This window comes from Homarus americanus, unplaced genomic scaffold (assembly GCF_018991925.1).
Source record: "Homarus americanus isolate GMGI-L3 unplaced genomic scaffold, GMGI_Hamer_2.0 scaffold47967, whole genome shotgun sequence".
NCBI lineage: Eukaryota > Metazoa > Arthropoda > Malacostraca > Decapoda > Nephropidae > Homarus > Homarus americanus.
The window spans coordinates 2688637-2701709 of NW_024731965.1; the positions used below are offsets into that span (position 1 = coordinate 2688637).

Genomic DNA, 13073 nt, shown 5'->3' on the forward strand with positions numbered 1-13073 from the left:
AGACCATTAATAGTCTCTCCTATAACAATTTATATTTTTTATGATAGGAAGTTTATTAATTATACAGTAATTTATATATATATATCTAGAACCTTCTGATATTTTTTCTTCATTCACCATATAAGGAATGCTGTAAAAATAATAATAGTAAAAGATATTCAGTAAAATCATTATATAAATTTACAGTTGGTTTGTCTGTAAACTATGTATTGTATTCTTAAGGAAAAACATCAATTTCATTTAACATTTTGCTTTATAATGGTAAGTTTTTCGGTGGGTGAAACTTTCTCGGGTTAATGTTGACGACTACACCGACGACGCGTTATTTTGTTGTTGTTTGTGTTCGTAGACATGTTTTTGAGGAAGTACTTTTTACAGGTTAGGTTAGTTTAGTTTACGGTTAGTTTAAGGTTAGGTTAGTTTAAGGTTAGGTTAGTTTAAGGTTAGGTTAGTTTAAGGTTAGGTTAGTTTAAGGTTAGGTTAGTTTAAGGTTAGGTTAGTTTAAGGTTAGGTTAGTTTAAGGTTAGGTTAGTTTAAGGTTAGGTTAGTTTAAGGTTAGGTTAGTTTAAGGTTAGGTTAAGTTAAACTTTTAAATATACACTTTTTTAATACATTTGCCATAACTACAACCTAACCTAACTTAACCTAACCAAAATACAGTATATTTAACCAAATCTAGTGGCCTAATATGACCACTCGACCTGTGGGCCAAGTAGCTGCATTATTACGGCCAGGGAGCCACTTCAAGTTCCTAAAAGTTGTACATTAGTTAAGGAATGTTTAGTGGTGTTTATTTTAATGTATATAATGTACACTCCCCACTGAAAGTATCGGCAAAATGTTTAGTTAGACAATATGACTCGACGGATGAAGGATTTGACAACCCTACCGACACAACAGGAGTCACGGTGTTCACTCTGACATCCATTGGGCCTCACCTAGCAGTGTACAGTGAATCCATCATAGTGTACAGTACAGCCAGTAGTGCGACCTTTAAGAGATGGTGTGTGATGTAGCCTTTCCATACCAAGCATATAATATACTGTATATAATGTTGGTATATTAGACTTTATGGAGACAGTGAGGCCCAGGAGATAGTAGGCAGGGAGGTACTACCGCCTGGGAAGCATAATGGGTTGTCTAATGGTAAACCCTGCTGCCATATGTGACCAACTCCCAGGTTGATGATCTGACTTTGTCTCATTTACACACAATTGTTGGGTCTCAGTTGTTTCTCTTACTTGACAACACAACATACATATATTGTTTCTCAATTTTGATCTGTTTTCATTTTTGTATTTATAATGTTTGGAAAATATTAATGTGTTTTGTATAGGGGGAAGAAAGTGTGTGTGTATAGCTGCCGTAAACTCACCAGAACAATGCTTTAAATATCATTAATAAGGGTTGTTGTAGTCCCACCATGGAAGTTATTACTGAAAACAGCGTCTGACACAAACTATACAGATGGAACTTTTCTAAACCAATTATTAGGTTTGTTGGTTTAACTTAGGGTTTTCAATATATACTGTACATCAGTTGTTTCCTTCAGCAGTGTTCAGACTGTGGTCCATCTGGTACAGACCTTAAGTGTCATTTTCACTCATCCACATTAATATATTCTTGGTTCCCTGTGGTCTTGTCTTCTGTCTTAATATAATAGTGTATATTTCTCAAGTTCCCATTAAATAGCTTCAGAAGATGAAATGATAATCAGTTTCAGATAAACTCTCATTAATTTATTACCTCTCTCTCTCTCTCTAATGGAAATAAGACTAATGTGTATGAGGTGATTAAGAGCAAGACTGTGTGAGGTGATTAAGAGCAAGACTAATGTGTGTGAGGTGATTAAAAGCTATTAGTGTTATCATAAACTTATACTGTATTACACCTTCCAGCAAAGAAGACATCCTCCATCATGAAGAACAGTATGAGCCATTTTATGCCTCATTCTGTGTCCTGGCTGCTGACTACCTGGCCAGCAATGCACACCAGGGTGAGTCACACTCATGGGTTTATTACCTCAACACACACACCTAGCACAGTACAACACAGCACAACACAGTATAGTACAACACAGTACAACACAGTACAGTACAACACAGTACAGTACAACACAGTACAGTACAGTACAGCACAGTACAGTACAGCACAGTACAACACAGCACAGTACAGTACAACAGCACAGTACAGTACAACACAGTACAGTACAACACAGTACAGTACAACACAGTACAGTACATCACAGTACTGCACGGTACAGTGCAGTAGGTGTTGTACAAATGTGTGTGTAAAGATTTTCATGTATACTGTAGAGGCATCTGACTCTGAGTACTGTATTAATACTTAAACAAATAGTAGTGAAACCCAATGGTTCTGGGCAGGTGTATCACAAGATGACCTGAGGCAAACTTAATGATCTGTAGTTAGTTATGTTGAGGGTTACGACCTCTTTGAGTTGATTACATTACGGGTCGGGTCACCTTATGGGGCCAACAGTTGTTACGCCTCACTGCTGTTAGTGGGTGGGATATGTCATGAGTGGGCTTCACAGACAGACTTTTGCATTAATACTGTTTTTATTCTCAATGGGCATTTTAGCATTGAATATCTCATAACTGTCCCTGCAAGTATATACAGTAAAGCAGTCTTGAATGATTGTGGTTATAATTTTTCAACAGTGAGTGTGGGAAGTGTGAGCCAGGCTGTTAATGCTGCAAAAGTGCTGCTGCAGTTCCTGGCCAGTCATGTGGGAACACCGCCTACTGCCATAACCACCCCAGCCCCACACTCCTCTCCAACGTCGACCACCGCGTCCACCACCACCACCACCCCGAGTGTGACTATCCCAGTAGCTGTCACCTCACCTGCAGCTCCTACCACAACTACCACAGATGACACACAACCCACACCTACCACAGCATCGAGTACAGTGACAAGTGCAAGTTCTGTTACTACAACAACAACAACAGCTGCTACTGTTACCTCTATGACTGAGTGAGTTATGTGATGCAATGTTTGTTTTTAAGACTGAATACCGTACTCTTATGCTAGTACAGTAGGATATCTTACTGATTGGGGGAACTCGACACTGGGTCATGCAACTCGTTAACTCAGGGTGTGGTTGTTGTGTTGGCAACAGCTTCTACACCTTACCTGGTCAACAAAATACTGTAGTATAAAGAATTTTTAGCATAACCTTTGGTCCCCTGATATAAAGATTTTTTTTAGTGCTAATTTTACTTTATTTTTTAACCTGTCATTTGAGACCATATTGTGAATTTGGGTGCATCTTGGAACAGGTGGAACTGCCTCTGTTGCCTTTCAGTGTTTGGTATATTCAGGTTTACCTAATTTTAGGATGAACTAGTTCCCTAATCCTAACCTAACTTAACAGTCCCAGATAGCATTAAGGATTTTAAACAGGTGAAGTAAGTTGGGGACTCATCTGCCATTGATCCATACACTATACAGTACAGTATAGAGTTTATATAAGAAAGGTTTGTTAAATTCACTCATCCTCCAGATCAATGCATTGTATTTGTAGAAGCAGCGGAGAGAAGGAGCGGATGGTGTGTGTTCACGACAAGCACCTGCTGGCTGGCATCAAAGCTCTGTGTCGTGGGTCCGGGGCTCTACACCGCGCCGACCAGGCATCGCTCACTGCGGCCATGAAGGCTGCTAAACTTCCCCCACACATCAAGACTGTTGCTCCAGGTACACCTCCTCCACAAGGTCTGTTATTATACAGGGATAAGGATGCCTCGGCCACGTGTTAGGAGTGCATTATACTTGGTTCTCCCTTGTTTACGTTGCTGGATTATGTAGTTTGTTTCCAACTTCCTTTCAGTATGCCTGCAGGTTTGTGATGCACATCATTTTGTTTTGTAATCTTTAATATCTAACTTGACTGTGCCTTTAAAGTACAGTCACCCCTCCTGTACTGTATTTGAACCTCTCGACATGCCTTTAATACAGTATGATTATATACTGTACTTACAAAGATGTTTTATCAGTGAAAGTTCAAAGAATTTACAATAAGTGTTTGGGTATATTGGAAGGCTGCAGCCAATGAGAACAACATGAGTATAAATTGGTTATGGTGGTCAGTGCTATCACAAGAGGGAGATTAATGTGATACAGAGACATCCTGTACATGTAAGAGGCAGTGTTGTACATTAATGACAAAAACCCACAACAGGGAGGGAGGTCGAGGCACCGCTGAGAGATGGTGACAGGTTGTGTGAAGTGTCAGGGATAAACCAGATACAGCAGCTAGATGTATTGAGGTGATGTAAAGGAGAACACCATACCAGGACTCGACACAGGAAGGCAGAGTCTTGGTTGTTGATTCAGCCATCATACATTAGTCTAGTGGGAAAAATGTAAAGGGGAAAAAATGGTAATCTATGTACAGTGTCTATAAGGTAGCTAAATTTGCATGATGCATGTGTAATGATTTAAGGAGTTTTTGAGAATTGGGTTTAAATACTGATAGGTCTGTGTTTCAGTGTAGAGTATGAGAATGTAAGTGAGTCATAAAAGAACCTTGAATGACTTAAGTCCTTACAATACAGTACAACCATATTAAGTGTGGAATAAAAATAAGTCCGGTGTGGCCACAGACAGTCCGGTGTAGTCTTGATATGAACTGTGAAACCTAAATTTGGACAACGTTGCTCCAGAGCACAGTGTTCATATTATCGCGTCCAGCTCTGTGAGGCTCGTGTAAAGTGGTGTCTCCCTGACCTTGAAAGTAATGTTATGTGATATTTGTACAGGTATCTAACATACAGTATTTAACCTGGAGTAATTACAAGTGTCCCTGTACAGTACTACCTGGAATGTACTGTCTACAGGTGAAGTGAATTTAGCATACAGTTTACACTTTATCCCCGGTCAGCTGTTTGGGCGAGCGGCTTAGACTTTTTGCTATTCATCTGTGAAATAAAAGGCACATATAGATCTTCCTCCGTACAGTGTAGATAACTTCCAGATGAGCCAACAGACACAAACACTAAATTGAAGACTAACAAGTGTACAAGTTTCGTATGAGCTAATGACTATATCAAATTTTTCTGTAGTAATGTGGTGGTATTGTCGTCATATCCCCGAGAATGCTGCTGTATTAACTAATGTTTTGTGAACTTGCTGAATTATTTTTTACTCATTTTCATTTCTTATTTTTTTTTACTAACTTTTGCTTTGTTTTCGAATTAATTTTGATATAAAGTGATGAGTCTTGTGTACTGTATGGCCATTATTGAATGTCTCTTGGTGTTTAAGTTTGGTTCTATCAACTGTTTTGTGATTTTTAGTCTTATATTTAGTTACTTGTGTATCTAGTTTGCCTCCTACTTATTCAGCATTAATAATTAGCTCATATATTATGTTCATTAGAAGGTACCGGAAGTCTCTCTCTCATCTCTTCTAACTTTCCTCTCTTACACCTGGTACCTGTGTGTCTGATAGCCTTTACTCACACCTGTTCTGTCTCGTCACTATGATTTTGGCCTTTGATCTATTACATTACTGGAGTTATTTTTTTTTGTACTCGTTTTCAAATATCTCCTCGGTCCAGTGAAGATATATTTAGATGTGTTCTTCACCATCTTTGTGTGTGTGTGTGTGTGTGTGTGTGCGCGTGTGTGTGCGTGCGCGTGCGTGTGTGCGTGTATGCGTGCGTGCCCGTCCGTCCGTCCGTCACACTTTACTATTCATTGAGTAACTTTTAATAATTGATATATTGAGATGAAAGTTTGTAGTTGTAATCAGTAAAGGTGTCGTACACAACATTGGTTAATTGTACTGACTGATGTTGTCACGTCTCTTGCAATTGCCAAGATATTGCACTCGACACATTAGGTCAGGTTAGGTTAGGTATTTTGAGACCCGTTCAATGCTCGGCCATCGCGAGAGACAGTGTCACGAGATTTGTCCGTACTGTAATGGCCTCGACCCCTCTTTCTAATGTTTGGGTCACACTCGTGTCCTGTCGGTAACCTTTGACCTTGTTGAGTATCTGTGTCATCTGTAGGTTTGGTCTCTCTCTTTCTTTAAGTTACTCTGTAGACAACACCTACCTGTATGTCTTTGGTCATCTTTGTTGCTTCTTTTCTCTTCTTTAATTTTCGGTGTATGGAAAATGTTTTAAGTTTTGTTGGTAATTTTGTGATGTCTTGTACTTGGCTGCCACTCACAGTACCGTACCTGCTTCTGTCTTATCATTAGGAGGAGGTCTTGGTGTGTGTTTAATGGACAGGTTCCTTCACACATATGTCAAATACACAAAGAAAATATTGTCTAGTAATTACTTGATTATATTTATTAAACTCAAGATTTTTTTTATGGTACCACAATAAAGTTACTGTGGCATATAGTGTTTAGTCTGTGTGTATTGGTTGTCTGTCAGTCCATTCATCTGTCTCAGTTCTGCGTAAGCCTTGTCTGCCAAACATGGGTAGAATCTTCCTGTGGAGAAGAAAAGCCACTTATTGATGTTTGGGGTCAGAATGTTATAGAGGTCGTCGTTTCTAGAATAAATACGTCTTTAGTTTGCTTCTAAAAATATATTCAAATTTGTCAACATTAGAGTTCATTCTTCTCTGGGCACGAGTCTGATCTTCCTTACCCCGAGTGTCATCTGGTATAGGTGTGTTGTTTTATCTCCTTTAGGGTCGACGCTGCTTCAGTTTGGGAGGGAGCCAACTTTTGACCCCGAGTGTGTAGTTCAGTATCTGGTGGAAAGTATTAGTCGAGAGATGTTGAGAATTGCTTTTGAAGAGCTAAAGTGGCTCTAGTGGTGAAGAAATATTTATGTACACCCACCCAAAAAAAAGTGCTATCAGACCTCGCTCATCCATGAACCCCGAGACTCGTGAACCTGTGAATCCGAGACATCACACCGGGCACCTTCTGTAGACCCAACAATGTCTCGGATTGACAGGTTCATGACTCATGGGTGGGAGAGAGAGGACTGATACAACTTTTTTAGTGGGTTTACATTTAATACAAAGAGACGAAAGATCGAGGAGAAAAGTCAAAACATAAACAAGTAAAGGTGTTTGTAGTGTTATTATTGTGTTATTGCTGGAACTATCAAGGGGTGAGATACAATACCTACCATGAGAGGTTCAATGTTGGTATTTACTTTAATGGATGTACAGTGAAAGACAAAAGTCGTGTCGTGAAATTTGGTGAAAACGTATGCTGAAGGGTTAAACCTTTGGTGCGCTCTGTGTTGTGGTGGGAGGCTCTCGTAATGTTTCACGAGTTATGTTTAATCTTTGGACGAAACCGCGACACGACTTTTGTCTTTAATTGTACACATGCTACCGAGAAAACGGGAGTTTGTGTTTATTTTAAAATTCATGGGACCACTTCTGTAAACATGCTTTGTGGAGTATGTGTACAGTACAGGTTCAGTATTAGTGATGGTACAGTAGTTGTAAATTATCAAGTAGTTTACATTAAGTGACAGTTAAGGAATGACTTGATGGGGTGGATTAAGTTTATTTGATCCATTTGTGTTATAATACTTGGATCTTGAGGAATAAACTTGGTGCCTCTTGACATTCCTTGGAACTGTGTGTGTAATGCAGGTTGAAGCATCTCATAATATGTGTGTGTGTGTTCAGGGGAAAAAGAAACGTCGTCGAAAGAGATTCGACGAGGGCGCAGTGATCCCAGTGCCGTGATCCTGGAGCAGTTGGTGTCACCGCTACATGACATAGGAGGTTCACGGCCCCGACCCCCTCACTCCTCCACACCCCCGGCAGCGGCAGACAAAGACACAGATGGACCACTTACTAGTGTGTCTGACTCGGCCTTGGATATGAGAGTAAGTGTTTTACTCTTTTGTTTACTTGACACATTAACGATTTATTTACTGTACTTATAGGGGAACACAACCTTTGTAGATGGTGGCCATCATCAGTGGAAGTTAACTATAGGAATGGTGGCCATCATCAGAGGGTGTTCATATCCCGTGCATTCCATTTATGCATATGCAGTTCATGGGCAAGGTGGGAATCCTTAGCTGCCTGTTAAAGGTTAATGTAATAGTACCCAAGAGCTGTTCACTCTTCATGTGTATCCCTTTACCTACAGCAGATACATACGGTAGTCTTCTTAAATGTGCTTTGGATAAATGATTGAGTAATTATTGACAACTCATATGAGCTATGAAGTGAGTCTTGTCAGGTACAATTACACATCAAACCTTTATTCACTTGTAGTTGGGTAGTAAATACCGTACTTTATCTCATAAGTATTTGTATGAAACATTATTTCAGCAATAATGGTATTTTTCTGATTACTGTACCAATTTTTGCTCACCCCTTACAGAACCTGTTTGCTGGACGATGTGTATCAGCCTTACAGAGTCTGGGTGGTGGAGAACAGCTGATAGATGTCTGCCTCAGGCTTCCCACCATTGTCAAGTACACCCAACGGTACAAAGATCTTCTAGAGGGGAAAGGGCACGGCTTCCCCACAACTATATCAGAAGCTCTGGTAGTGAAAGCAGGGTAGGTCATCCTCAGGTGTTCATCATCATTGCCTTCTTCATATACTGTATTGGCATTCTCTAAAACTCAGTACAGTATCGTGTCTTATAATGGATGCTAGATCATCTTTCGTGTTGATGAGACTACAGTATGTTAAATGTTAGGGATAAAAATCATTGGTAAGGCTCAACAGTTACAAAGATCTGCCTACATCCATGCACCAGCACCATCCTGTACCATCCTGCCTACACCAGCACCATCCTGTACCAACCTGCCTACACCAGCACCATCCTGCCTACACCAGCACCATCCTGTACCATCCTGCCTACACCAGCACCATCCTGTACTCACCCATCTGCGGTCCATCATGTAATCTTAACAGTCATAACCATAAACTACAGACACACCATAAGTATTATACAGTATATTTATGCAGCTGTTTACTGATATAGAATTTTTTTCCTTCTTTCCCAGACTGAACACTGTGGTGATCGAGTTGAATACAGTGTGGCGAGTTATGTCTCTTCCTCTCCTGGAGCCGCTCAACTCCATCCGCCTTCAGAAGCTCTCCACAATTGCCATGGCCGCCCTGCTTGCTGCTCTTACTGTAGCCTGTTCTACTGCTATTATTGCTGTTGCCTCACAGGGCACGTCATCCTCAAAGGTTAGTAGCAAGAATCGGTCGTTGAGTGCCATAAGGTTAAAGTTCTCTGTTAACCACTTATGTACGCGTCTCTCTCTCTCTCTCTGCTCTGTTAACCACTTATGTACGCGTCTCTCTCTCTCTCTGCTGAAAAGAGCCGTCTGTTGTAAGCCAAAGTAAATATTCACAATAATGTCCCCTAGAGAAGGGAGAGTATTATAGGAGCTGTATTAACACAGGTTGAGATGTCTGCAGTATTTCAGCAATTTTATGATCAGGTGAAATTCTCTTGACTTTATATCACTTGTCTCATTACCTAGACTTCACCTCACCTCCTCCCAGTAATGTCTTATATTTGTTTGTTCCTTTAAGCATAGAATTACAGCCATTGTTGTTTGTACATCAGTTGAAGTTTAATACAGTAGTTTGTAGTTGCCTGTGTACTGTATCTCTCATCCATCACATTCCTCAGTCACAGTTGTTTCCATTGGCATTAGAATTTCAGTTACAGAATTATCATGAAGACATTGTGTATTTAGTGCATCCGTTGTTACATAAAATACCTCAATATTTCATAACAGTACAGTATTATTTATGGTTGAAGAAGTTGAATATGTAGACAACATCAAATTGGTGAGACTATTTTTTATAATGTGAGCTGTGGCAACATTAGGTGTTCCTGCAGTCACTTTTATTTATGTGTTTCTTTTGTCTTTGGAAAATAAGAATTATTAGCGTCAGACAAGTTATATATTTCAGACAATAAAGAATTTGTAAAAGAAAATGTTTTTTTTTATAGTAGGTTCAGTAACTGAGTAGAATATACAAAGTGTCATTTACCTTTTATTTCTACACCCAACATATTCTTTACAAGTAATAGAGAGATTTATAAAGGATAACTTTCTCTGTCCAGACACCACCTCCCCCACGAGAGGATGACCTGGACACTGCTGCCCCGGCCATCGCTGAGAAGGCCTTGGACCTCTTCAATGTTATCCTGAACGCTGTGCGATCATCAACAAGAGCCGGTGGACATGTAAGATATTGTGTTCAACTTTCTTCTGACACTTGTATACATTATTGCAGCTTTACACTTGGCATGGGTCACTTTATCTTATGTTACTTCAACACTTGTAACTTGCATTCATCATTTTCGCTAATATTTCTTTTATTATACTGTACTACTCTTGTTACAAGTATGTATAAATATATTAAGTGATATAAAGGACTGTAATGTGGCACTGTCCTCTGTGGGGGCAGATTTTAATCAATACTGTACAGCACTTCATTAATTATTTGTTTTCTAACTGGCCAATCATGAGCTAAGATATGACAGGGCGGAGGTGTTCGACATTTCCATGATGAACAGACTGCGGTATAGATTTGTTTGAGATTAGAGCTTTAAATGCCATGATTGTCTTTATTGTTGATTATTTTGTTTATTATTTACAGCATGTGCAGAACCTGCAGTTGATGGGTTCTTGGCTGGTGATGACAGGACTCCACCAGCTGATGCTTGTTGTCTCCTCTGCTGCTGCGATGCAAGACAAGAAGGATGATAAAGGGAGGAGCCCTAGCAAGAAAGATTCTGCATCAGCGAGGATAAACCTAACTAAAGTGTAAGTACTGTACTGTACACATATTATTTTGGTCTTCAAGGTTTTATGTCACATAAAGTAAAAAAAATGAAAACAGAATAACATGAATATTTTTGTGAGACACACTGTTCTGTACTGTATGACTGTGTTACAGGCAACAAGGTTTTGGTGTAGTGTGTGTGGCACTGGCCTCGCAGGGTGTGACTCTGATGACAGGTTTGTTAGAGGACGTTAAAGTTGAAGGCTGGACGCCGCCCCGACCCCCAGAACCTGCCCGTCTAGATCCCCTGGAGTCGTACACAGCTACCGAGCGATTGTCTCGGCTCTTCTCGGCTGTTCCACTCAATCAGTTGCTGTTTTACCTGGCCACTGTCTCGTACAGAAAGGTTTGATAGTTTTAGTTCTTCACAATGATCAGACTTTATTCCTACTAATTTATAGGTTCCTGTATACTACTACATGCCCTAAAACATAATAGTCATTTAGGGTTGTGGACTAAACTAATGACCCTCTATATTAAAACTCATGTGTAAAGAACACTTTGTGGAGTGCTGTGGTAGGAGTGTTTGTGTGGTTAATGTAGGAAATTTATGTACATGTAATGAAAGGAAATTTATCTATGCTGTTCACATTACCAAATACTGATTGCTTTATATTTTTGCCATTTTTCTTTTCTAAGTCTGTCTGTCTGATTGTGTATCTTAGATGTAACATTAGTCTTGTTTTATGCCTCTGTTCTTTAAGCTCTTGGTTTAAATTGATATTATTCAAGATTAATTCCAATATAAGCAGCTGTGGTGGTTATTGAGAGTGCTGTTAACATTTGAATCACATCGAAATAACAAAATAATGTCATCTGTTTGTTATACAAATTTTCTTAGGTATAAAATGAATAGGAAAACACTAGGCAGTTCCATCCATATTGAAATTAACTTGTTTCTTGTGTGTGTGAAGGCTTGCAGTCTGAAGAGAACCCACCGTGCTATGGGTGAGGGCGACACCTTCAGTATATCAGACTCCACTACTTACTATGAAGATGACTTCTCTGAAGGTAGTCTGGGCGAGGAAGGTAAGAAACTTCTCTCTTTTGTGTCTTTTTCGAATTGAGAATCCCCCCAATAAAAAAGATTAATTTAAATTTTCTTAATATTGTGATGATTTAAGATTGATTTAACATTTAACAGATATTGATAGTTAACTCAACTCAATACTAATTGTTCTGTACTCGTTGAGACAATTGGTTTTTCGTTACAGTATATTACAGTACAGTTTTTGTAGTTTGATGATTTTAAACTGAATGTGTGTTACTGATACCTACTAATCAGGTCTATCATTTCAACCAACTTTATATGATTCATTTTAATTTTGCTTTATTACAACCCAATATAATTCGACACCAGTAACTCTAACTATGTCCAGGAATTGTTATTAGTCTCGTGGTGTGTGTTAATTAGTGTCTCTAACACCTGATCTGTTTACCTGTATGATATAAGTGGCTATCATGGTGGCAGTGTAATGGTTATACAGGAACATGTACAGTACAGTATTTTACATTTCATGATATCTGCACGTGTTCATGTACAGTCATGTATCTGTGTTTTTTTTATTGTGTTTTAATGTTTTGCGCTTGTATTTTCTGCCGCTTTTTCAGTTTGTCTGCAGTAAATCACGAATACCATAACTGATTCACTTTTTAATTGAAGCACACTAGTAAATTACGCTCTTGTGGTATACTGTATTGTACTGTACTGGGTTAGGTGAGACCTTAGGACCAGAAAGTGGATTGCCTTATGCACTTAAATCAATTTTAATTTAAATTTTGGTGAACATTGGTAGGAAAGCTCTTTTAGGTAAGTTCTGGAACGAGATTACACTTGAGCAGCTGTTGACCAGAACGCTTCGGATTCACGAGTCAGAATCTCGAGGTTTGTAGAGTAGCAGGAGAGGCAACAAGACTTTTGACCGATACTGTACCTAGCTTTCTTCTTTATCCTCTTGTGCTTCACTGCTTCATTTTACCTCTGCTTCTTTAAACTGACTTGTGTTTTGGATAGAGAAGTTTTGTTGTATCAGTGGCACTAACTCGCTCTAGATTAGCATTTTAAGAAGTCTTGTTGATAATAGAAAAGATTTAATGGTATTTTTTCATGATTCAGTGAGTGTGTATCAAGATAATCCTGACTTATGCATGTGATGTTTTTCTTTTCTTTTTCTACTTTAACAGTACTTTTAGCTTCTCTCTCTTATCAATGTTTAATTACTTGGTGTTGCAGTATAAGAACAACAATGTGTAAATGATCTTAACTCTTGAGCAATAAAAAAATC

At 39.0% G+C, this 13073-nt stretch overlaps 1 protein-coding gene across 5 annotated transcripts in view; it reads left to right on the top strand.

Annotated features, from left to right (window-relative positions):
- Positions 1 to 13073, top strand: part of LOC121868137 (E3 ubiquitin-protein ligase UBR4-like) — a 74192-nt gene that overhangs the window by 545 nt on the left and 60574 nt on the right. For 4 of the 5 annotated variants that reach the window (XM_042368444.1, XM_042368447.1, XM_042368445.1 and 1 more), the window contains exons 2-11: positions 1899 to 1996; positions 2682 to 2997; positions 3548 to 3735; positions 7638 to 7840; positions 8347 to 8528; positions 8982 to 9171; positions 10064 to 10186; positions 10603 to 10769; positions 10903 to 11134; positions 11703 to 11817. In XM_042368444.1, the coding sequence (XP_042224378.1) occupies positions 1899 to 1996; positions 2682 to 2997; positions 3548 to 3735; positions 7638 to 7840; positions 8347 to 8528; positions 8982 to 9171; positions 10064 to 10186; positions 10603 to 10769; positions 10903 to 11134; positions 11703 to 11817 (1814 nt within the window). The remainder of the gene's footprint in view (positions 1 to 1898; positions 1997 to 2681; positions 2998 to 3547; positions 3736 to 7637; positions 7841 to 8346; positions 8529 to 8981; positions 9172 to 10063; positions 10187 to 10602; positions 10770 to 10902; positions 11135 to 11702; positions 11818 to 13073) is intronic. The other variant, XM_042368446.1, reaches the window with a different exon arrangement.